Source organism: Corapipo altera, unplaced genomic scaffold, assembly GCF_003945725.1.
Source record: "Corapipo altera isolate COAL_440 unplaced genomic scaffold, ASM394572v1 181b, whole genome shotgun sequence".
NCBI lineage: Eukaryota > Metazoa > Chordata > Aves > Passeriformes > Pipridae > Corapipo > Corapipo altera.
The window spans coordinates 619868-644317 of NW_020884963.1; the positions used below are offsets into that span (position 1 = coordinate 619868).

General features: G+C 51.6%; 1 protein-coding gene across 1 annotated transcript in view; it reads right to left on the reverse strand.

The window, feature by feature from the left end:
- Window positions 1-3912: 3912 nt before the first annotated feature.
- The window catches only part of CUX1 (cut like homeobox 1), a 271777-nt gene continuing 251239 nt past the window's right edge, over window positions 3913-24450 (reverse strand). The window contains exons 15-23 of the mRNA XM_027664422.1: window positions 15225-15361; window positions 14729-14795; window positions 13436-13548; window positions 12723-12839; window positions 10423-10506; window positions 10089-10145; window positions 7880-7960; window positions 5849-5913; window positions 3913-5392 (exon numbers count right to left, since the gene is read on the reverse strand). Of these exons, the coding sequence (XP_027520223.1) occupies window positions 5341-5392; window positions 5849-5913; window positions 7880-7960; window positions 10089-10145; window positions 10423-10506; window positions 12723-12839; window positions 13436-13548; window positions 14729-14795; window positions 15225-15361 (773 nt within the window). The 3' untranslated portion in view covers window positions 3913-5340. The remainder of the gene's footprint in view (window positions 5393-5848; window positions 5914-7879; window positions 7961-10088; window positions 10146-10422; window positions 10507-12722; window positions 12840-13435; window positions 13549-14728; window positions 14796-15224; window positions 15362-24450) is intronic.

Below are 24450 nucleotides of genomic sequence, written 5' to 3' on the forward strand. Positions count from 1 at the left end.
TGGGCAAGAGGAAACGTCCGAGGAAGTTGTCCCAGGGCTGTGGTGCTGCCTGGGGGGCAGTGGGATGCCTAAACATCCTTGTGCCACTGCCCTGTTGGAAAACGAAAGGCTGGGGTTTGGGTGAGCCCCTGGCACTGGCTCTGTCCCCACAGGCGTCCCCTGGGGACGGTCCTTGCCCACGGCCCCTGTGGCATCGCAGGTGTCCACTATGCCAGCACAGCATTTCCACCTCATGTGCCTCATTTAGGTTCTTCCTGCCTTAACGAGGACAGGCTTTTGGGGCGGGGGGAGCGAGGTAAATATTTTTCCGGTTCCTCTCCGAGCTGGAAAAGCCTGCGAGGCCCATCTCCAGGGAGACTCTGTAAATAAGGCGGAGGGGGAGGACGGGGGGGGCCACTCCATATGCTGCACCAGCTTTCGGCCCCGGCTTGCCATCAGATGTCTCACACAACAGGAAGCAATAAAACACTTATTACCAGCCGGCACCTTCCAGCGCAGAAGAGCCTTCGCCTGCCGGAAAGTGGGATTTCACCCGAAATCCCACTTCATAACAGAGGTCTCCATTAGCAGGGTTATGGGGCTCTCATAACAGGGAGCTCATAGCAGAGATGCCCAGCTCTACTGCAGCAGTGGGGTGACACCCCACTGCTGCAATTTCAGCATCGGGTTAACCCCACTGCAATTCCCGTGTGTCCCAATATCCTTCTGCCAGCTGCTGTCACCTCTCACACCCTGTCCCAGCACTAGGAAGAGCACCATGGCCAATGCACCCTGGCCAAGGGAGCTCCCGGCATCCAAACCCTGCTGTCCTTTTTAAAACAGCCCAGCTAAAACCAGCAGCCCCATCTGTTCCATCTATTAGGGAAGAAATGAGAGGGATGATGGTTCATGGATTGTGAAGCTGTGATATTCACCCTTGGACAATAATTCCTGCTGCGTGGCCGTACCTCCCAGCTGAACTGGAGCATGTCTTCGAGACAGATGTTCAGCTGTGATTTAAAGGCACCCAGTGGTGGGGGATCCAGCACCATTTCCCTGCCTGCTTCCAGTGGATAATTAGAGCTGCGCTTCCAAAAATAAATACTGATCGATCCCTATGGCCAGGCTGCTCAGGCTCCTACCTCCAGATACCCAAACCCCTTATATATTTCCTCCTTTTTTCCCCCATATGAGCCTTATCCATGAGCTCACCCCACACTCCAAGCCCCTTATATCTCATCCCCTTTTTTCCTGTGTGGGCTGCGTCCGTGTGCTCGCCCTGCGAGCTCCCAGCCCCACACTCTGTTTATCCACCACGTTTACTGGGTACACCCTGAACTTGAAATAACCTGCCCCGGCGGCGCGTTCCTGCCGGCGCTGGCTGTGGCCGTGTTTGTGTTTGGAAGCTCCTTTCCTGCCGGCGGGGAGTCTCGCTGGCATCCTGCGCGCCAGGCGCTGGCTCCGCTGCGCTCAGCAGCAGCGCTCAGACCCATCGATCTCCCCTCTCCGTTTGCGGAACGGGAGCAAACACGCCGGCTGCCCGTGTGTCAGAGGCTCCGGAGACCCGCTGCCAGCGGGAAGCGGAGAGGAGGGACGCGAGGCGCCCGGTTGGAGACCTTTAGAAAATCATGTTATAGGGTTTTTTATAGCACCGCGATAATTGCTGCCCTGCGCGCGGTGTCGCATCGCCCCGCTCCTCCTGGCGCTGCCAGGGCATTTGGCGTCCCCTGCACGGGGCTGGAGTGGGATCGGATCCCTTTTCCTTCGCCCCTGCCCGAGGGGGGCGATGGGGGTGAGCGCTGCAGCCCAAGATCACGACAGATTGGCCACATCCTGGCAGAGATTTCTCTCCCGTCTCCTCTGCCCGCAGCAAAAACTGAACTTGTGACCCAGATGTGAGCAGCCTGTTATCTCGTTAGCCAGCCCAGCTTCCCCAGGAGCTCTTTATTACCAGATAAACCCCTGAAATTCAGCCTGGGTCTTCGAGATGGACTGGGAGATTCACAGGTTAAATAGATATAAGAAGCACAGGTTTGCCTGTAATTATTTTCCCGAATATCTGTCAATACTAATTAAAATTGTTTCCCATAATTAAATTTAAAACATCAAGGGAGAGCAAGGGGTCACTGAAATCCTCTTCTTTTGAATCACTCAGGGATAAAAGAGGTTTTCAAATCAAATTAGTAAAAAAATCCATTCCCATTTTCCCTCCCTACCTTCTAGAAAAGGGACAGGCTGTGGGGTGCTTTGGGGCTGCCCTCTGAACCTGGCTGAAAATGGGGTTTAGGGCTTGCTGGGGCTCAAGGGTGAAGGTCTTTAGGGGTGGAGGTCTACAGGTGACTGTAAGGAGAATGGAGTGTGCCCCCCAAAACCCAGCACAGCCAGTGACACCCGAGAAACCAGTGATGGATCAGGCAGGCCGTGAGGAGTCAGCTGTACCCCAAATCCCACACATGCCAGAACAGCAAGGGCAGCCCTGCTTATGCTCCCTTCTGGCCACAGGGGTGTTTGTCCTGCTGCCTATGGCAACCCCTGCACATGGTGAACTGGTTTAGAGCTCTTACCTGAGTCTGGGGCTTCTGCTTACTTCAATTGACCCACTGCTTCGTTTCTTGGAGGAAAGAGGACACAGCACTGCCAGCGTTGCCAAGCTTGGCTGGGGGTGCCAGGAGGTGCCAGGCGGCTGGGGGAGCCATCTCTGCCTGGACACTTGAGGACACCCCTCAGATGAAGGGCATCTTCCCAGGCACCAAAACTGCAGGATATTGTTTTGTGCTGCAGAGGAGCATCTCACTGCCAGTCCCAGCACCCCCTGCTCTGCCCGGAGGGACCGGGATTCCCCGGAGCCCCGCACCGCCCGGCCCCGCCCGAGCCCGTCACCTCCAGCACGTCTCTAGAAAGCAGCTCCGAAAACTTGGCCGAGGCTCCGGGCAGTGACCCGAGAGCCCTCCCCAGCTCAGGCTTTCCCTGCCTCCGGTCAGAGGGTTTGGCAGCCAAAGCCGGGCTCTTGGGAGCGGCTGTTGTTTGCTGCCCGGGACACCCGGACATCCCTTGGCTGCCGAGAGGTCAGCGGGGCCGGGATGAGCCAGCGGGGCCGAGGTGAGCTGGACGTGCAGGTTCCATGCAGGAGGAGCTGCTGGAATCTGCAAAACAGTGAGATTAGGAGAGAAAACAACACCCCACATCTAACGCCTGCCCCCTCCCCGGAGGGATTTTGGGACAAAACAGTCAATTTGTCATTTTTATTTTGGACGTAAGGAGGTGACAGCTCTGCCCAAGGGACAAAATCTGGCAGCTCCAGGGGGCTGGTAAGATTCAGGTATCCCAGGGGGCTGCAAAACCTCTGGCACAGCCCTCTGCTCTTTGCCCCTTATGGTGTGGGGTCCTGACCCTCCCCAGACACCCTCGCACTGCCAGGCTTGGCTGAGGGAAGCTGTGCCTAAAATCCAAGGACAGAGCCTAAAAGCAGCCCAGCCCTGCCAGGCTGGGGCTGCTCGGTTCCCCTGAGGCTGCAAAAGTAGAGAAAAAGGAGGATGAAGAAAAGTGGGATCCTGACCAGCTCTCCCAAAATTATCCAGGCAAATTTACACCATTCAGACTGAGTGCCTTTGCCAACGTGGGGATATACAGAATATCTCAGGGGTTGGATCTGCCTGGGCTCAATCCCCATGGCCCCTCTTTCACCAGAGCCTTTCACCAGGCCTGTGGGATGCCTGTATTCCTGGCAGCTGGGACACCAACTCCAGCACACAGGGACAGAGGTCCTGCCCTTCCCGGCGCTGCGAGACATCACTGCCTTTAGCTGCTGTAATGGGTTTCTAAAATTAGCTGCACACTCTGCCCTTGGACTCAAGCAGGACATTTCTCAGTTGTTTAATATCAAAAGTCCAAAAAAAAAAAAAAGAAAAAAACGGAAGCAGAGCACAAAAGCCACCCAGTCAATGCATGGCTAAGTTTATTTTATCACTTGTCCTGCAGAACTTGACATCTATTTTAAGTCATTTATGAAGAGTACAAGTGTGAATAGCTGCAAAAGTTTTGCAATTCCAAGACAGAACATACAGCTGCTAAAAAAAGCAAATTTAACCTTCCCAACAAAGCCTCAACAAGCAGCCCACCCTTCCCTGGATCACATTTCCCAGCTACTGATTTCAGACAGCCAAAGCTCATCTCCCCCATGTCTGAAGTTGATAAGTTTACAAAGAGGTCTCCAGCTATGGCAGCATCACCCCATCACCCCTCGCTGGCATCTGTGGGTGCCTCCCTTCCGTTCAGGCTCGGTTTACCCCGTGCTGAGCAGGACAGGTGCAGGTTGGTCCCTCAGGGTTTATCCCTCCCTCCAATTTATGAGTATTTTACATTTTGCCGCAGGCCACAGCTCCTATAAATAAACCCGGGCTGCCTGTGGCAGATGTGAAGCCTATTGCTGCCTGCACGCTCCGTTAGAGGCCCTGGCTTCCCAGCAACGGGAGTGGGAATAGATCTGGATCTGCAATGAAATATTAATTGGAAGCAATGCTATTCTCCTGTCTACAGAGGGGAATTTTAATTGAGGACCACGTTAACAAGCTAATACCTTCCCTCACCATGCGGTCACAGTGAGCTGAGGCAGGAATGGGGGTTGGTGGGACCTGCACTTTTTAATTGGAGCATTTCCTATTGCCTCTGTCTTCCCAAATCAATCCAAATTAGCAGCTCAGTGTTCATCACCTGGCAAACCCACCACCAGCAATTGCTTGATTTGACTTGTGGTTTCCTAAAGGAGTCAGAAACATCTCAACAGGGAGAGTCTGGGGCATCCTTGTGAGATCAGTCCTGACCAGCAGCACCTCCATTCGTGCCCATTAAGTCCTAACTAGTCCTAACTATTCCCACATTGAGGGTTCCAGTTCAAGAACAGCATCTGCTGGTGCCCAGCAGCATGGGCAGGAGGTTCCTAGAGCCAGAGCAAAATAGGAATTCTCAAATAGCCCAACAGTTGAAAATGCAAGTTCGGGAGGTTGGTTTTTCCCCCCATTTCTGGTTAAATTTAGTCCACCCAGTGTTGCACTGGAGTCAGAACAGGATGGGGAGAGATGTGGATCTGAGAGGAGCACCTGTGATCTTGCATTTTCCACGTGTTTTGGTGAAGACTGAGCTCTCTGGGAACTGCTGCAGCCCTCCCAGGGAGGGCTGGAAACGTGTCCTGCAAAACAACTCTAGCTTTCGATTTCCAAGGGTGGGAGCAGGGGGGATCATTGCCTTCATCCTACAAAGCAGAAAGCAAAGCTATAGTAAAGCAGCTGAAAGGGGAGAAGGGACAGATCCTGCTGCAGGATGGAACGGAGCCGGTGCCAGTGGCCTCGTGTCCAGCTGTCACTGTCACATGTCGCCCGTGTCATTCTCGTGGAACTTGTGGAGGTGGTCAGCGAACCTGCAGAAAGAGCAGAGCCATGTTCACCTGCAGCAAGGACCAAAGTGCTTTTGTAGCCGAGCAGGAGCTGCTCCGAATCCAAGCAGTACCCACAATGATAAGCACCGTGCTCTCCTCCAGCCACGGGCAGCAGCGCCTGGACCTGCACAGGGAGTCACAGCACAGATCTGACCTGGGTCTCCAGGATCACCTTTGCCTTTATCAGGATTTCTCCTGGGCAAGGACTGCTCAGAGGAAGGGGTTTGGAGAACACCCCACCGAACACAGGTGGTTGCCTTGTTCCGTGCACTTTTTTTCCTGGCCATTCTCATTGGGTTTAAAGCCCAATGAACTGCCCTTGTTTCCAGGACAGAGGTGCTCCGAGTGCTGCCCAAAAAGTCTGCTGCAAACCACCACTCTCTGCCCACCAAAGCCAAGCCCCAGGGCTGGGCTGGCCCAGCCTGTCCCCACACTCACTTCTTAGCGCAGAAGGCGGTGCAGTCCCGTCCCACGCTCTCGCTCCAGGCGGTTTTGTAGAGCACCTGCAAGGGAAGGAATGTGATCTGCTCTGCTTTCACCTGCCATCCCTGCCTGTCCTCACAACACCTGCTGTCACCACAGTGCCAGCCCATCCCTGCCATCCTGTCCTGGAGGGGGACTTTTGATGAGGGCATGGAGCGACAGGATAAAGGGGAATGGCTTCAAAATGAAAGAGAGCAGGTTTAGATTAGATATTGGGAAGAAATTCTTCCCTGTGAGGGGGGTGAGCCCTTGGCATAGGTTTCCCAGAGAATCTGTGGCTGCCCCATCCCTCGAAGTGTCCAGCACCGGGTTGGATGGGGCTTGGAGCAACCTGGGCTAGTGGAAGGTGTCCCTGCCCATGGCAGGGGGTTGGAACTGGTTGATCTTTAAGGTCCCTTCCAACCCAAACCATGATCCACCAGTGTGGAGAACTCCAGTGTGTTCAGTGCTTGCCCTCAGGATGGCCAGGATGACCTTTTCCAGTGGGTTATTTTTGCTGGGGCAGTGCTGCTGTGGCTACAGGGGTTCAGAGTAAAGCTCGAGGCTGCACATGGATGGAGATGTGTTTTGGAACAGGCTTAAGGAAGGGCACTGCTCGGCTTGGCTCCTTTTTTCCTTTCATGGCACTGTGTTTTTATTCCAAAGCTGTGGTCTCGGGAGGCAGTGGTGGGGTTTGGGAAGAGGGAGAAGCCCTCCCATCCCAGACTGATTCATTCAAGCCTTGGGGATTTGTAAACTGTTGTTATCACCAGGAAAACACTGGTGATACAACTACCAGCAGGCCTCTAAATTAGGATTAATTAAAGTCTTCTGGGATCGGTGGCAAAGATGTTGCTCCCACCACGGGGATGGAGGAGATGGAGCTTCATCCAGACCCCTGCAGGACACACAGTGTGTGTCCAGCCCAGGCAGTGCTGGGTGCTGGATTTCAGGCCCTTTTGTGTCTAGATGATGTAAGATCATTCCAGCCATGTAATATTTATGAATTTTCCTTATTTATTTATTTATTTTTTTTTAGGTTAGAGCTTTAAATTTTAATGATGTTTAAGTTTTTATTTCCTTTGCTCCTTTCCTCCCCAAAATAACACTTTAACTTTGAGATCAGGACAGAAATATTGTTCTGATTTGTCTTTTATCTCCTTTCATCGTTGAATTATTGATGATTCGTTTGGCTTTTTTTCCCCCCTGAAGTGACAAATAAAATCCCAGGAACTGTGCAAGGATATAAGGATATAGGAGGAGTTTGCATCATGACAAATTCCCAGGGGATTCAGGCTGGCTCAAGCCTCCATTCCTACCAAACCTCTGCTTCTCTGTTTTTGACCCTAATGTACAGTTGGGAAAATATGGAACCACAGAACACATAAGGAACATGGGGAGAACTAGAGCTCAATAATACAGAGCATAACGGTGTAATACTTTGTAAAACAGAGCCAGAGCTCATCCCTGGAGAGGCAGCAAACAGAACTGAACTCCACTGGGCAGGAGGTTAAGGATGGACCCAGGCACAGGAAAATGGAATTGAACATGCTCTAGAAACAGGAAGTGTGGGCTCAGGGGGATGTATTTTATTCCTAAAATTGCTATGGTATTAGAATCACAAAAATTAACCAGAATGTTGCTCCCCAACAAGCTTGGGAATACACTGAATGCCCCATGAGCTCCCGGCACACTGGCACCACGGTCCCGTGGCTGTTCCCAGGAATGACACGAACACACAGACAGCCTCCAGCTCCTGCCCTTGGGCAAGCCTGTGCCCAGCCAGGGTGGGATTCCCGCCCTGTGAAGCTGAGGGGGATATTCATTGGCATGTCCACGTGCCTGCTGAGTTGTGCTGCCCACACTCTGCACTATGCCTCCGGAACCACTGGTACACTGCAATGCACTCACTTGGCATAACATCCTAAAAAAGCCCAAATTCCCCCTGGAGGGGATGCTAGCAGACATTTTATCGGGATGTCCACCCCCTGTGGTCCCCACACTTACCAGGAAGACAAGGCAGTGCAGGAACAGGGTGTAGAAGAAGGCAATGGTACGAGCGGTCTTGTTGGACAGGATGAGCCGCCCCTGCAGAAGAGCAGAACAGAAAATCCCATTTTAATGTGGGTCAGTGGAAACCACTTCTCCCTGTGCACAGGTTCAGAGAGACCCTCAGCAAGACTGGGGCCCTGTTCCTGCTAGACCCTATATAAACACACACTGAGGGGGGATGCTTTGCCCACTTCCAAGCAGTCATGCTCCTTCAAGGTGGCTGAACAAGTGCCTATGCTCTCAGCCCAAAATTGCCCAAATCGAGGTGAATGCAGGGCTGCAAACTGTGGTCTTTCCCCCACTGAAAACTCTCTTGGGGAGTTATTTTAAGTTACTTTACCTCAGCTGTCTCCAGTAGCTCTACCTGCTCCTGCTGTGCCAGCCCTGACTCAGTGCCTGCTGTGGCTCAGCACTGCTCCAGAGAGAAACCCCGGCAGTAATTAAGTCTTGCACATTTTTAATTCATGAGCTCAAACAACTTGTGATTTGCAGCATCCCCTCACCACTTCCTCTGAAGGGCAGTGGAGCCAAGGCTGCTCCCAGAAGCTGGCCCTGGTGTCCCCTGTCTCTGGCTCTGCAAGATCTGTCCTGAAAGAGTCACCTTTCACGTTTGCCAGTCCTGTGCCAGCACACAGGGCTGTCCACGCTCTCCAGGGGCTGAAACCCTGTGGGGTTGGGATGATTTGCCCTCCAGCCCCTCATTTTGGAGAGGCCACAGCCAGCCCCTGATGATGTCTGAGCCCTTTTGGCACATGACACCAGGGGCCCAATGGGAAAACCTTCACGTTCGTCCCTTCAAAAGAGCCAAAGTCAGGAGCAGCCGCAGCCTGGGAGAGCAGCTTGCAAAGGATGTGCCTGCCTTCCTTCACAGCCACTCTTTATTCCTGCTGTAAAACTCAGGGACTCATTATGGACATAAGCACATTCCCCAACCACCACACGGGCTTTCCAAAGCTGGCATTAAAACCCACAGATCTCCCACCAAACCCTTTCTGGGCTGAAATCATTGCTATTCACAGCCACGGCGGAGGCTGCTGTAACAAACAAGATTATGTTCTTAAATATTCCCAAGGAATAACTCCCCTAAGTCAGTTTTTTTTTTGTGAATGCCTTTCATTAATTCTCCGTGGTGCTGGCACGCCACACTATCCATATTCATGTTGGCATTTGCTTGGTTTTTATGCAAATGACAACTCTGCCTTTATTACAAGACATTTCTGTGTTCTGGGGCTGCTGCAGACCAGAGGTCCCACGTTACGCCAGAGAGCCGGGGGTTAACTCAGCCAAAACCCAATCCTGAGCCAGCTGCTAATGTCTCAAATTCAAATATAAGTCAGATTTCCTCAATAACCACATTTTATCTCAGAAAGTAGCATTGAGATGGCAGCTCAAACCTGCAGTGGCAGCAGCAGCTCTTCTGTCCGCTGCAGCTCAGGCAAGGAGCTGCTGCAGAAACCACAGCTCCCCAGTATTTTCCCTCACGCTTTTTGGAAGGAAGAACCAGAGCAGGAAGGATCAGGGCTTGTGAAGAGGTTTTTATGGAGAATGCAATAAGAAATCACTGTGTGCCTGAGGATGCTGTGCTGTGTGAGGCAGAGCATCTCCCCTGGGGCGTGGGACCCTCTGCAGCCCCTCACACCACTTCTGCTCCCGAGTTGTATGGGGTGTTGGGACTCCCTCATAGTCTCCTATGAGGGAGATCAGGCTGAGCAAAGAGGCTTTACCCCTGGTCAGCCCTTGGCTGGGGGTGCAGCTCTGAGCCCCCCTGCCACGCTACAAACCAGAGGAGAGGTGCTTGGAATCACAGAACAGAATCATAGAACCGTGTAGGCTGGAAAAAACACCCAAGATCATCGAGTCCAACTCTTCCCCCAGCACTGCCAAGGCCACTACTAAACTATGTCCCCAGGTGCCACACCTACAGGTCTTTTAAATTCCTCCAGGAATGGTGACTCCACCACTGCCCTGGGCAGCAAGGGAAGAAAGTGACTGCTCCTAAACTGAGCCCCAGCATGGCCCGGTGAGATCTGCACCCCGGCCTGGGGGAGCAGGGATGGGGGCCTCTCACTGCCTGAGGCCAAGCCCAGCAGCCCCATTCCTCATGCAGGAGCTGGGATAAAAACCTCTCACCTCCCACTCGTGCATAGCAGCGCAGCCCACTCACCATGCTCAGCGTGGCTTTGTCCCAGGGACTGAGGCTCAGGTACTTCCGCTGGCGTTCCTGCAAGGAAACCATACAAGAAGCTGATTTTTGAAGCTCAAAGAGCCAAATTTAGGGTTTGCAAACCAGGGAAGGAGCTCTGTGCTCCAAGATGTTCCTATTTGCCCCCCACTCCCAGCCACAGGGGACATCATCCGGGGGCACAATGACTTTTATTTTTTTAGTTTTTGAAGTGGATGGCGTTCGAGTGTGTTTTATTCTTTCAGAGTGCTGTCCCTGGATTTCAGCTGGGCAATGATCCCACAGCAGACAGGAGAGTGCCAGGGGCTTTTCATACCTTCCTGCTGAAGGAGGAGAAGGGGTCCAGGCGTTCCTCGTACTGGGAGGAGTAGCGCTGCTCTGTGTCGTCCCTGCTGCCGCCCTGGGGGAGCAAAGGCAGGGTGAGAACCAGTGGGCACCGGGATGCAAGGGGTGTGTGGACACCCAGAAGAGGGACACAACCCCCTAGTCCCCCTGGGCTGCTCATCTGGAAGCAATGACCCCCAAAAGATGGAGCAACACAGCCCAGAGCTGTGACAGACAGCATCTGTCCCTTTTGGAAAGGAGAAGCACAACAGGAGCTATTGAACAAAGTCCTTTCTTCATAAAATTGTAGAATGATTTGGGTTGAAGGGACCTTAAAGGCCATCTAGTTCCAACCCCCCTGCCATGGGCAGGGACACCTTCCACTAGACCAGGTTGTTACGTCAGGGGATTCTTCCATGGGGACTCCCTGTTTCTCCTGTGACTCCCTATTTTTTGCCCTTTCTGTGAAATAATTTTCCTCTCTGTCACCCCAGAGAGCTCCACCTGGGCTAGTGCAAATCCCTCTCTGAATTCCTTTGCTGCTGGGCCACACAGGAGGGAGAGGTTTAGGAGGAGGAAATCACTCTTTAAACACAGGGCTGTTCTTAGCTGGGCAAAGGGCAAGGAAAATGAAGTGCAAAGAAGTGAAAGATTTGGGTGGGTTCAGACAGGCTGGATTTTATCCTTCTCCTGGGACAGAGGCTCCCCTTGTAGAACCCTGGCAGCCGCAAGCCCTGAGGATGCTCGTGCAGCCTGCACATCTCTTCTCCTCCTTCCTCCAACATTGCCTCTGCAGGGCACCAGAACTGCAGATTCCACATCATTCCTACCCAAACCCAGCCTGGAAATGGGCATGGGCGTGGGCACGGGCACAGCCTGGTGCAAGCTCTGGCTCAAGGGCTCTGGTGCTAATCCACCCCCTCTGCCCAGCACTGTCCCTCTCCCTCTGTGCCCTGCCAGGCATTCACCGAGGCCCTTCTGTGCCTGTTCCTGCGTGCAGTGGGTTGTCCTGCCCAGCCACCATGGCTGGTTGTTACTCTGCTGTGTAAACCTTTAGCAAATATGCCCTTACACCCCGCAATCCGATCCCACAGGTCACCGTGGTGAGAGCAGCTCCCCATTTAGGGGCGATGAACTCGCCACGGCCTGGCCTTATTGAATGATCTCTGAGGAGTATTTTTAACGTGTCACATGCCCGATTAGGGGGTGAATTATGCAATCCCCCGGCGCTGCTGCCACGGAGGGTTTTGCTCTTTGAGCTCATGTCAATGGCATGCAGGGGTTGCCTTGTGGCCGTGGATAAACATGGGTATGATATTCCGCAGGAGAAACGGGAAAAAATGTCAGAGGGGGTGACCTGGCGTCATCACTGAGACATAAATAAAAGAACCAAATAAGGTCCTTCACAGCTGTAGGAGTTTCCCATGCCCAAATGCTATTAAAGTATCTGTCAGTAAAACGGACTCGGTCCAGGCAGCACGGGAAGGGAGCACAGAGGGGGGTGGGATGGCAGGGAACTGGTGTCCCCTCCATTAGTGGGACTTTTGCAGTTATAAGGGAAGCCTGAGGTCAGGACAGCCTGGCTCTGACCAGGGAAGTGGTTGCAAGGGAAAGCTTCCAGGCGGCCTGACCTGCCTGCAAAACCCCCACGATTTCCAGGGATGAACCTCCCGAGGGACACAGCACGAGCAGAGCAGGTTGCAGCTAAGACTGTTTCCCCTCTCTAGCCTCCTCCTGGTGTTGATGGGATGTTTTTGGGCTGGTTTCTTCTCTTTTGGGACTGTCTGTCTTCTGGCTGGCCAGGGAGCAGCTCTCTCTGCTGGCTACAAGAAGTTCAGGGTGATGGGGAATGAGCACAGGTAGGACAGGATGAGTTTCCAGGCTCTAACTGCAGGGACTTATTGCAGGAGGTCGCAGCTTAACTGCTGTCTGCATGGTCAGGCAGGACCATCTGTGATTACCTGCTGGAGCATCACATTGTCAGCAATGAGCATGCAAGTGGGGTGTAGCAGCTCTTTTAGTGGGGAAATTTGAGCTTCTGGCTTAGGAGATATCAGACACCCTCCAGCACAGTTCAAAACGGCCTTCCCAGCAGAGAGGCTGGGTCCCTGCTCCTGTGGGCAGAGCACTGCACCCTTTTCCACCCCAATTAGCTCCCATTTTCCAACTTTCATGCAAGGTGAATGTGGGGTACTGCACAATTTCCCTGTTGCCCAGTCTGAGCCTGGGGATTGCCCATGTGTGCGAACCCAGCTGGAGCACGGACAGACAGACAGACAGATGGACACTCACCCGGCCAGGGTAGCTCTGCAGGAACTTGATCTTCTCGTAGAGCTTGATGTTGTCAGCTCTGAGGTTGTCCAGCTCGCTCTGGAGCGCGTGCACCGTGTGCTGCATCATCCGGTTCTCCTGCAGCAAGGAGGGGAAAACGGGATCTAACTGGGTGGGAGGCAGGAGCTGGGGGTGATTTGGTGCATCCAGCCAGTCCCTTCTCAGGAGTTAAAATCCCCTGGGGCTTTGAATTACAATTGCTCCCAAATCAAAACTGCCCCGGGTGTGGCAGAGTGGGGATCCCAGCCCTGAACCATGAAGAACCACATCCCTCCGTGCCCAAAGGAGGGCTGGGGCAGCCAAGGTGGCCGTGGGTGGCTTTGGGCGGAGACGTGGCCCCCATGGGAGGTGCAAAGCCAACCTGATGGCTTTGAAAAGGTTGTTTTGAGCTGTCCTTCAGTTTGGATTTTTACCCCAAACTGCATTCCCTACATGCTTTCTCCATGGTGCCCCCAAATGTTGTGCCAGGTGGCCAAACACCCACGAGACTACGGGGATTTGGACCTGCTTTCAAACTGGAGCAACAGGGATGGGCTGGGCGAGGCTTTGGGCCTGCTCACAGCAGAATATATTTTCCTCTTGCTTGCAGTGGCTGATACTAAACTCCCTGCAGGTCACTAAAGCAGCAGCCCCAGGTCCTGCAGCCCCCACAGCCCCCTCCCCACCAGACATACCCCCTCCAGCTCCTGGTTCCTGGCCCGGAAGCGTTCCCTCTGGCTGGAGATGATGGAGAGGAGTGAGTCCACCTGCCCCTCAGGGAATGAGGTGCCAGGGGATGGAGGGTGACCTGTGGACAAGGTTTGGCATGAGAGATGACCTGGCAGATGCCCACCATCCACCCCAGGGATCCTCCCTGTGACACTGAGGGACTTTGGGGGCACCCGGATAAACTCCTGTATACAGTTACTGCAACATGGAGTAGTTTATGGTTTGGGTGGGTTTTTTTTCATTTTTAGGGACTTATCCTGGAAATGCACAGGAAAACCAATTGCATTATTTGGTACAACCCATGGCTGCCTTTCCCTGACCACAACCCTTCCCATCCCTGCCAGACTCTCTCCTGTAGCATTTGCAGCAGTTGCAGCCCTAAAAAAAGCCAGAGAGCCACAACCAGTCCCTCCATCCACACTCATCTCTCCCCTACCCCGACCCTGCAGCCATCACCAGCTTGCTGTGCCTGGGAACCCAATTTGGGGTGCCCCACATGGTTGCCCCCCACGATGGGGCTCTCTGGGTGCCTGGGGGGGTCTGTGGCAAATCCTTCCTGCTCTTCCTTCCCAGCAGTGGGAGGCATCCAGGGCCAAGGAGAAATATGTCCCCAAGGCCATGACTCAACTGGCTGCACAGAGCAGCTATTCATAGAGCAGGATGGGTGGCTGCAGGTTGTTTGGCTTGGTGGGACTGTTGCTGTGATATTGTTTATCGTGTGTTTTCAGAACCTTTCAAAACAAAACAAAACAAAAAAGCCAGAACAACCCCCCCAAAAAAACCAAAACCAACAACAACAAAAAAAGAAAATAAAAAAAGGAAAGGAAGTGTTTTGTTTTTTTGTTTTTGTTTTTCCAGAGGAGCCAGGAGTTATTTGTTTTCAATTCATTTTCTCCTGCAGACCTCAGCACAGGAGCTGATGTAAAGGAAATGTTTCACTCGCTGTCTCCTGAGGGGTTTGGTGTGGGAGGAGCAGGAGGCAGAGCACAGGGTGTTTGGTTCAGCCTGGGTTCACCAGCTCAGCACAGAGCCAGGCCTGGCACGTGCCTGCTGCACCACCTCGGGAGCAGCTGGAGGATGGATGAGCCATGCCCAGCATGGGAAACCCATCACTGGTCCCAGTGAAGGACATGCTGGGCAGGTGATGCCTGTGCTGGCTCCAGAGCACCCTCACACTGCCATCCCTGGAGAGGTGACACCCTGCCCATGGCACCAGGGTGTCCCCCCAGCACAGCCCCAGCTTTGCACCCCCCTCTCACCATAAAACAGCGCCGTGGCCTCCTTGATGGGCTCAGGGATCTTCTCCAGGCTGGGGCTGGCAGCGCCCTGGGCAGCACAAGTAGAAGGGATTGAGCATTTCCCACCCACCCAAAGGTGCCTGGATAAAGCAAACCCCTCCTGGACACTGCTACTGCCCCGACACCTGCACCCACGAGGCACTCTGCAAGGATCAAGACTGAGACAACATGGAGAGGTTGGTGTTCCACCTCAAATCCCAGCCTTTGCCTGGGAAGAAAGGCTGGATGGTTCCTGGATGCCACTGCCACCACCACCCCCTCCCACACCAATGCAAGAGCACAATGCAAACCTCTGCTGGGTGAGTTGTCAGGAAGGAAGAAGAGGAAGAAAAAAAAAAGAAGGGGAAAAAAAGAGAAGGTAAACACCCCTCAGGTCTGCTGCTGACCCTGCAGCAGTGACAGCCAACCCCTGGGGCCATCTGGAGTGGTCCCTGCCCGCTGCCAGGGCTGGGGTTACCTCTGCATCCGGGCGGTGCACGGCAGACAGGGCTTGGATGGTGCTGAGGTCGTGCTCCAGCTTGGCCACGAGCTCCTTTTGTCCAGCCAGCGTGGACACGGCCTCTGTCAGCTGGATCTGCAGCTCTGCACAGCGCACTGGAAAACAGAGCCAGGGCTGTCACCTGGGGGGGCCCAAAACCCCTCACTGTGCCAAGCAGACACCAATAAGCTGAGAAACCCCCACTTGGAGCACCAGAGCCAGCTCATGGGCAGCAACCCCCTTCTCTCCTCACTTCTGAGGGCACACCAGCAATCCCTGCTCAGCACCAGGGGTCCCTCCCACCCTGGTGATGCCTCAGGATGGGCACAGTCCCTGGGTAGGACCAGCCCCATGTCCCAGTGCCAGGGGCAATGGGAGCAGGCAGCTACCTGTACAGCTGCTTCAAAGGTATCAGCAAGGTATTTTTAGTGCCCCAGGGGTACCTGGCAGGGCAGAGTAGGGGGACATGGAGAGGGATAAGGCCCACAGATGGAATCCCAGGTCTGCACGGGAAAGGCGTGATGGAAGAGGCTCTGGGCAGCACATCCCCGGCTGTGAGAGCTGGGACAGGCACTCATGGGGTGGATGGTGACTATGGGGGGGCCATAGCAGGGTGGAGGACACCTCCCAGGAGGGGCTCAGGTGGGACCATTCCTGCCCTCAGGAGCTGGGTCAGGCTGTGCAGCCCCCAGCATCCCTGCTCAGCCAATTTTTTACAAAGGAACCCTCTCTCCAGTTGCCCCCCAGTGTAAAACCCACACCCTAAACCACAACAGGCGCTGCTGGAATGCTTCAGGAGCAAAACAAAAACCTCTCATTCCCCTCACATAACCCCAGCCCAGATGTGAAGCAACAGAGAGATGTGCTAGGGCCAAAATTCAGCTACAGCAAGAGGCACAGGACCAGCACTGCAGGGCAAGCTCCGTGCTCCGTTGGCAAATCCATCCCTGAACTGTCCTGCAGCAGAAATCGACTTGTTTCACCTTCTCCCTCGCTGCCAGCAATGTCTGGGCCTCTCCCTGGTTGAAAAACCTGCTCAGCTCCAGGTTCAGAGCTGGTGCTCTGCACCACCAGCATCTCCACCGCAGGGACGCAGGATACGTCCCTCTGTGCCTGGATTTCCAGGTGGGTGAAAGCTCAGGTTCCAGCTGTTCCAGTCCCTCCCTGATAATTCCTGTTGTAATTATTCCCCTGAATTCCAGACAGCTGGAAGGCAAAAAAAAATAATAATAAAAAAATCCTCATTTATCAACAGCCAGGGAGCAAGAAATGCAGAAGCTGCCTGGGGAGCAGCTGAGCTGGGGGGGCAATGAGGGCAGGCTGTTGCACCCCTGGGGCTCCTACCCTCTCTGAAGCCTTCAGATGAGGGGTGCAATGTGGGTGCAGCTCAATTCCAGATCACTCAGCCCTGCCAGGCTGGCAGCCAATCTGCACACCCCAAAACTGGCTGTGGAGGGGGGTCCTTGCATGGGGTGTGATGCCCTGGCCAAAGGATTGGACTGAGAGCAGCAGCAATGGAGGCTTGAACAAAGTGATGCCCAAAGCCAATGCTGCTTTCCCAGAAAGCAGGGGCTTTGGTGGGGCAAATTCCCCCCTTTTTTGTGTAGACATGGCACTTGAGGACAGTGGTGGCAGTAGTGGGGTAACGCTTGGGCTCAATGATCCTAAGTCTTTTTAATCTAAACAATTCCATTATATGAAACACAATTTCCATGTTCATATCACAGAATCACAGAGTGGTTTGGGTTGGGAAGGACCTTAAAGACCATCTCATTCCAACACCTCTGCCATGGGCAGGGACACCTTCCACTAAACCGACCCAAGCCCTGTCCAATCTGGCCTTGAACACCTCCAGGGATGGGGCAGCCACAGCTTCTCTGGGCAACCTGTGCCAGGGCCTCAATACCCTCACAAAGAAGAATTTCTTCCCAATATCCAATCTAAAAATAGATTGGATAAACTTCTTTCAGTTTAAAGCCATTCCTCCTGTCCTATCCATGTTATTCCAAAGGATCAAGGCTTCCTGCAGGGAAGTGGAGGTGATACATGCTTTGAACACAAACCATGGATTTATTTTTTCTCCCCTCTCCATATGTAGTTTATAGCCCCCAATAAAAGGCTCAGGATCGAGCAGAAGTGGTTGTGCTAAAGGCACATCCCACTGGAGGTCAGTGTTTCTCCAGGAATTGGGAGTTGCTGCCTGCTCCAAAACATGGGTGGCCTGATGCAAAATATTTGCATTAACAAGATTTGGAAAGAAGAAAACCTCTTCCCTACGGTTAATTATTCAATTGGCAACCTTTTTAAATTGCATTAAAGTGTAATTGGGGAGCTATTACTGGCCAAACAGGGGCTGTGGGGCCCAATCCTGCACAAGGCAGGGCTGAGCACTGTGCCCAGGCTGCACCGCGCTGGGAGCAGAGTGGAGGCTGCCTGGGGCAGGACATGTTCCCTGGCCTCCCACCCTGCCCAAAAAATCCTCTGCAGAGCTGAGCTTTGGCATCCTGCAGAAGGTGACCCAAGCCCTGGGTCCCACCTCCTGGGTCTGTCTCTTGCTTAAAAGTCATGTAACTTTTGGCTTTTGAGTTGCGTGGACTGAGTTTTTCAATTTGCTTGAGAGAAAAAGGGCTGAGCAAAGAAACACATCTCCCAGTTTTAAAGGAATCCTTCCTTCCCTTAGGTTTCACTCGGCCTTGGCCAGTCTTCTACAAACCATCCACAAAAAGAGAAAAGACTGGACCCATCTCTAACACTGAAAGCAACCAAATGCACAGTTTCTCTCTCATCTCTCTCTCAGTGTCACTCTTCACAGCGGGGCTTTGGTGGGTTTTTTTTAATCATAACTTTCTTTTTTCAAAGGGGCCGTGACCACCCGCGAGTTCGTCACTTCTCTGCCAGTGACTCTTCACCTCCAGCAGCGGGTGGATGGCTCTCCCAGGAAGGCAGGTCAGCTCTGGCATTGAGATCCAGCAAAAGGAAATCTGCCTTTGTCTTCCCTGAGCTGCTGCGCTGGAAAACCTTTGCTCTGACCCCTCAGATGTGCAAATACCTCAAACGCTGCGGAAGACGAAGAGGTACTGCAGAAGATAATGGGACAGAGGAGGTGAAGCCCCAGGGAAACTGAGTTTTAAAGAATGGTAACTTTAGCCTCAAACTCTGTCTTTTGAGGTGGTGGAGAAACTGGGCCTGACATTGCCATCGCCTCACAAAGAAAAGTGAAGTAGTGCAGCAACTGGGCAGGACACGCTGGCAGAAGCCACCTACCTTGGCTGGTGCCACACTCCAGTGCCCCCTTGGCAGGCACAGGAAGGTCCAGTTTATCCTTGTCTGATACACAGGAAATGAGAAGATGAGACTGGACTATTCCCACCCCTGGAAGTGCTCAAGGCCAGTCTGGATGTGGCTCTGAGCAACCTGGTCCAGTGGAAGGTGTCGCTGCTCATGGACTTGGTGACCTTTAAAGGTCTCTTCCAACCCAAACCATTTGATGATTCAGTGATATCTTGCCCCAAACCGAATGAGTGATCAGGAAGAGCCTCTGCTCAAAGGATGTGATCTAAAGAAGATGTCTGTTCTGGGAAGTCTAAATGTACCTCCAACCCACTGCTGGAGGAGCACAGCCATGGATGACACTGCCATGGGACGTGTGTTCCTGGAAATAACATAAAGGATCTGTGTGTGGACAGGCCACGTGGTGAGAACGAAGGTGCCTCACACAGAGTGAAATCAACAGTCCTAAAGTGAGAATAAAAGATTCAGATGAACCTCACACTTCTTTCACTGTGAACAGCCCCGTCGGTCTCGTGCCGTTCCAAAGCTGCAGGTTAAATCCCTGCAGTGAATATTGAGGAAAACAATCCCAGAGCCCCAGTCTCCACGGGCATGTTGGAGGGGAACAGGGAGCCTGGCAGCTGCTGGGGCTCATTGGGAGTGCCTGTGAGACCACGAGCCCAGCGCTGCCACGGAGCAACAGCAACTCTGACTCCTGTAACAAGCCCCAGCAATTGGGCTCCCTTGGCAAATCATCCAAAATAAACAGCATCTGTTTTCACAGATGGAGAAAATTAAGACACACTAGCAACTTAGTTTGAAGTTATAAGGCCAGACATAAATAAATGAGAGGCAATCTTTCCATAAGATGGTGGCTTGATTACTGAGGATACAGACAGATGAATAAATCACCTTGGGGTGAGATAGGCTGTAACTTGCTACACATCCATGAGACTGAAGTAACTGCTCATGTATATCCTCTGAGCCCGAAGGAAATGAGAGGTAAGTGGTATTGCTGAAGGGATCAGGGTAGGAGCACACACATGGGCAGTTATGGCAAATTAGCTGATGCTCTGCAAGTTCACACCCTGATTTGCCTTGTGGGAACTTTTTAGTCTCCCTCCGTTACTGTCTGGCCTCCTCAAATTTACATAAACTGTAAAAAAACCCAAGAAAACAAGCTGAGAAGTGATGTGGCACGCTGGGAGCTTTCTTTGAAAAGTCAACTGAAGTGCACTGAAACCCACTACTTCAAAGGGTTTAAGTGTATTTTACTGACTGGAAGGAAGATGATGGTAAGATAACTAAACCTTGGAGTACCTTGGCATGAGGGCTCAAAGCTGGAGACTCACTCAACACAAACACGGGTGTCTGAGAGTGCCAGAAGCAGGAGCAGAAGCCAAAAGAAAGAAGCAGGAAGCTTCTTTCCATGGGCCCTTTGATTTTTCCAGCTTGTTCACCTTTCCCCACGTTGGGCCACTCCAGTTAATTGCTGGGCTGCTGTGGACAGTGACTTGGAAGTTGAAATCATGGTTCTTCCCCATGCAGAAATAAGTGCCAAGACTTCCTGGCATCGCTGTCCAACAAAGCCTTACCTCTGGCTCTACCTGATGCCAGAGCTCCCAAGGTTTATACACAAACTAAGGCACAGTTTCAGGCTCTTGAAACACTTGGCATTTACCTTCTAAGGAAGCCCAAAAAAGACTGTTCTTGCCCAAAGTCCTGCCCTTCCAGGAGAATCAAAGGCAGATGACTTGACCCTGCACTTTGGGGTTCAAGGGGTGAGTGGGACACGGTCAGCACGCTGCAGAGTCAATCCTGGATGCACGGGATGATTTTCTCTGCCCTCTTTTTGATCTATGAAGGTGCCAAGGAAGAAAGATCTGAGCCAAAATCCTTCCCGCAACAGGAAGGTTGTCCAAGGCCTTTCAGTGTTGTACAGCCCGATGGTTGTAGTTCTGTCTTGACCTTTTCATGGTGAGGGACAGCATTTCTGCACGGCCCAGAGCACGTGGGAGTCACTCAATCTGTCTTCATGCAAAGCCTTTTTCCTGGGGCCACCACTGAGCTGTCAGTAGGCTGAGAAACAGGACAAGGAGGCAGGGAATGATTGAATATTTCTTCTCCACATGGCATCAGAGCCCTGTCTCCTGGGATCTGAGGTGCAAATCTCTTCAGAGTAAAGGCCAAAGAGTGGGTTGTGGTGCAAAAGCCCAGCTGGGCTGTCTGCTGAGGTGCATCTCACCTTACAGAAGGTAATGAAAAATCACTCTCATCCTAAGGGACCACACATTCTTCCACGAATCTCTCAAGAGTGAATAAAGATATTGGAAATCAAGTGCTCCAGAGATCCCACCAGCACTACAGAAGTCACACAAGAAGTGGGCTTTTGGGACATTTTAAAGCAACTTCTCTAGAAATCTCCAGGTCACTCAGCTCTAAGAGCACCTGAGCAGCCAAAATGCCTGGAATCTGGGAATCATCTCAGCCTGCAATGTTGCTTATGGGTATCCATTGGGCTGTCCTGGTTTACTTGTACCTGCCATGAGATCATTCTGTGATCAGACCTCCTGCAAGGTTTCTGAAAGGGCGAAAAAAGCAAGGAGATGATGAAAAGAAAGGAGTAATGACACCTCTAAAAGCCATCTGCAAGTTCTAGCACAATCTACCTGGTCTTTAGGCACAGATATCAGCCCTGGAAAAGCTCCAGGAGTGAAGCAGTGAGGTTTCCCTGTAGATACAGAGGTTGTAAGCAAAGACATCAAGAATTTCAGTGATGTCCTTCAGGGATGATGCAGAAGATGTGCAGTCCCACACAGGAAGGGCTGGGACTGGCACCAGTCAAGAACAACCCTGCTGTTCTACTTTAACGTGCTGTCAAAAAGACAGGGAGAAATGGGGACAACAGAAAGCAGATTCATATCCAACACCCTGAGAACAATATCTGAGACTTCATATGCCCAAGTGACAAAGGGCTGTGAGGTTGCACAGGGAAAAATCCTCTTGCCCCAGCATCAGCATCCTTCTCTGATCCCTGCAGCTCTTTCTGTCAGTGCCCTCAGGGTCAGCTTGGAAGGTGGCCTTGGGGAAGAGCAGAAGGAGCCACTGAACTGCAGCGAGGTGGGACCAGGGATGGTGGTGTTCAACTAAAACAAATTAGCTGAAAAAAGAAATACAATTTAGATGAGATCTAAGGAAGAAGGTTTTTTATGATGAGGGTGGGGAGGCCCTGGCACAGGTTGCCCAGAGCAGCTGTGGCTGTGCCATCCCTGGAAGTGTTTGAGGCCAGGCTCGATGGGGCTTGGAGCAACCTGGTCCAGTGGAAGGCATCCCTGCCCATGGCAAGGGGCTGGATTTCATGACCTTTAAAGGTCCCTTTCAACCCAAACCACTCCATGTCTCTATGGGTGCCTGCCCCACTCACCACCCAGCTCTCTGGGTTTCTCTGCCAGCTGCTGGCAGAGGAGGCACAGGCGAGATTTCTTCTCCCTCCCCTCCTTTTCTCCTTTTTTTCATGTTTACAGGGCCTGCTGGGAAGGGCAGGTTTGAAGGATTTCTCCTTCCCTTTCCTCCTGGCCCAGCCACTCCAAAATAAACAGCCCCCAGCAAAGAAACACAGCGCTGCTTAATAAATTCACCCTGTAAGGATCGAGATTTCATAGAAGAAGGGATTATTTCCAAGGGTTCTAAGATAATTACATGGGTAACTAGGAAGAGTTCAAGAAAACAGTTTGAATTTTCTTATCAGTTTCCCATAGCTTGGAGCAAAAAGAAAATAAAATGCTCTACTGTAATCAAATCATGTTTTCTGAAGCCCTCTGTTGGCAAGAACACAATTTCTTCACCGCTTCCATTAAAACAGAAATACTTAGGAGAAAATGATAGCATTTCCAACAGGAAAGAATTGGGGCCCAAAAGCACCGTGTCAGCCACTCACAGTTTCTTACCTGGTGGGAACACGATGCCATGTGGAAAAATATCCCCCTTCCCACTGAAAGACAGAACTGCCTCTGGCTGATGGTGGGGCAGGAGCTGGACCACAGCCAGTACCTGTGGCACTGAGGTGCCAACTTCCTCCTGCACCCAAGGATCCAACAAACAAGGGCTTTTCCCATTAATCCAGCAAATCCCTGTAACGTTTCCTTATGCAAATCTCACCCATCCAACCCCAGCAGCAGCTCTGTCCCAGCAGGAACAGTGGTGGCACACAGGAACGTCCCAGTGCTGACCACTGAGGGTCTGTGGGAACACACAGCTTAAAACTTCTTCCAAAGAGGAGATTTTTCAACACCCCTTTTGAAGGGCTGCCCCAATGAACCTATCACAAAGATCCAACTATTTCCATGGAAGACTGTTAAGTATCTGCTCCTGACCTCTCATATGCACCCTGGTGGTTTGGGCTGCCATCCTACTTTCCCAAAAAATAAACTTTTGGAGAGTAAGGCTTGACAGATCAGCCTGGTTTTATCCCAGATGCTAAATTCTGAGTTACAATGACCCTTCTCCAGCTTCCCCCAATACCAGGTCTGTGCTTTCACAGGTATAACACATTCCTTGCTTATGACCACGGGTGTGATTTTAGGAGTTCCATGATGATACCACCTAAAGAAAAGTGCAGGTTACAAGTACAAAAATTACCAACCTCAGTCATAGCTTTAAAGGTGTAGCTTTAGCATCACGTTTAAAAAAATTAGGGTCAAATTATACATGATAATGCCATTTACAGCAATGAACAGTCTGACCAGTTGTTAGAAAGAAGGGGAAAAAAAAGGTGTTAAACCCAGAACCTTCCCATCATGTGGAACAACCTGTCACAGATGTTTCAAAAACCTTTAATTCACAAAAAACCCAGACACAAGCACACCAGGTAAAACAGAGCACACAGGTAAGGACAAACACACACACACATGCTCTACCTGACACCCAGAGCATCCAAGCCAGCAGTTTATTCCACCAGTTTTAAAAATACAATTCCACTGATGGATTACAACATCTGTTCCTTACCAAACTTCAAACTCCTGACTCTGTAAATACTGAGAATATTTACAGGAACAACATCTAAGGCACTAGAGAGGAATTTATTTTCCTATAAAGGATCTGTAAAAATAAACAGTGAGAGCCAAATATCTGGGAAAATTCTTTTGCATTTTCATTTTTGAACCTAAAGCATTTCTGACCTCAGATAATTGAATTCAATTTTTAAAAATCAGCTGATATATTGTTACAGTGCTCAAAACAATCCCCCTTTGTAGCCTCAAACCCAAAATACATATTTCTGTGTAGGAAGCTGGGTGCCCACCTCCCACTGACTGCAGCAGGAATTGTCACACTTGGATTTCACTGAACAAAGGATACAGATTGGACATCTAACACTTCAATATTTAACGTATTGAGAACACACACTCACACTCCTTGTAGGAACTGATACACAAAAAGTAAATTTTCCTCCCCTGGCCAAACACAGACCCCACCAAACCAGCCCCCTTGAGCCCTCTGCACATCACCAAACCAGAACCACAATGTAAATGTTTGCTGCTTGGACTCAGGTCCCACCTCAATAAAAGACGAGCCCACGCGGAATTGTGTTTGTATAAAAGATATTTACTTCAATTATCACACCTAGGGTGCTAGTGAATAATAATAATAATACATCGTGTGAGTTTCATACAGTGATATTGCTTCTCCATATCATATAGGGACCGTTGTACAGTGCTGAGAACAAACATTATATGGCTAAACCAAACAAAGACAGAAACAATGCCGTCTGCTGACGAGGGAGCGCTGCCCTGCACTGCCAGCCAGATAAACTCTTACTTTTTTTATGTTTAAACAAATACCAAGAAATAAAATGTTACAAAAGATGAGTCACAGCAACACAATGTGGGCTTCTCAAAGCTACTTGTACAAAAAAAAAAAAAAAAAGACACTTTTTTTT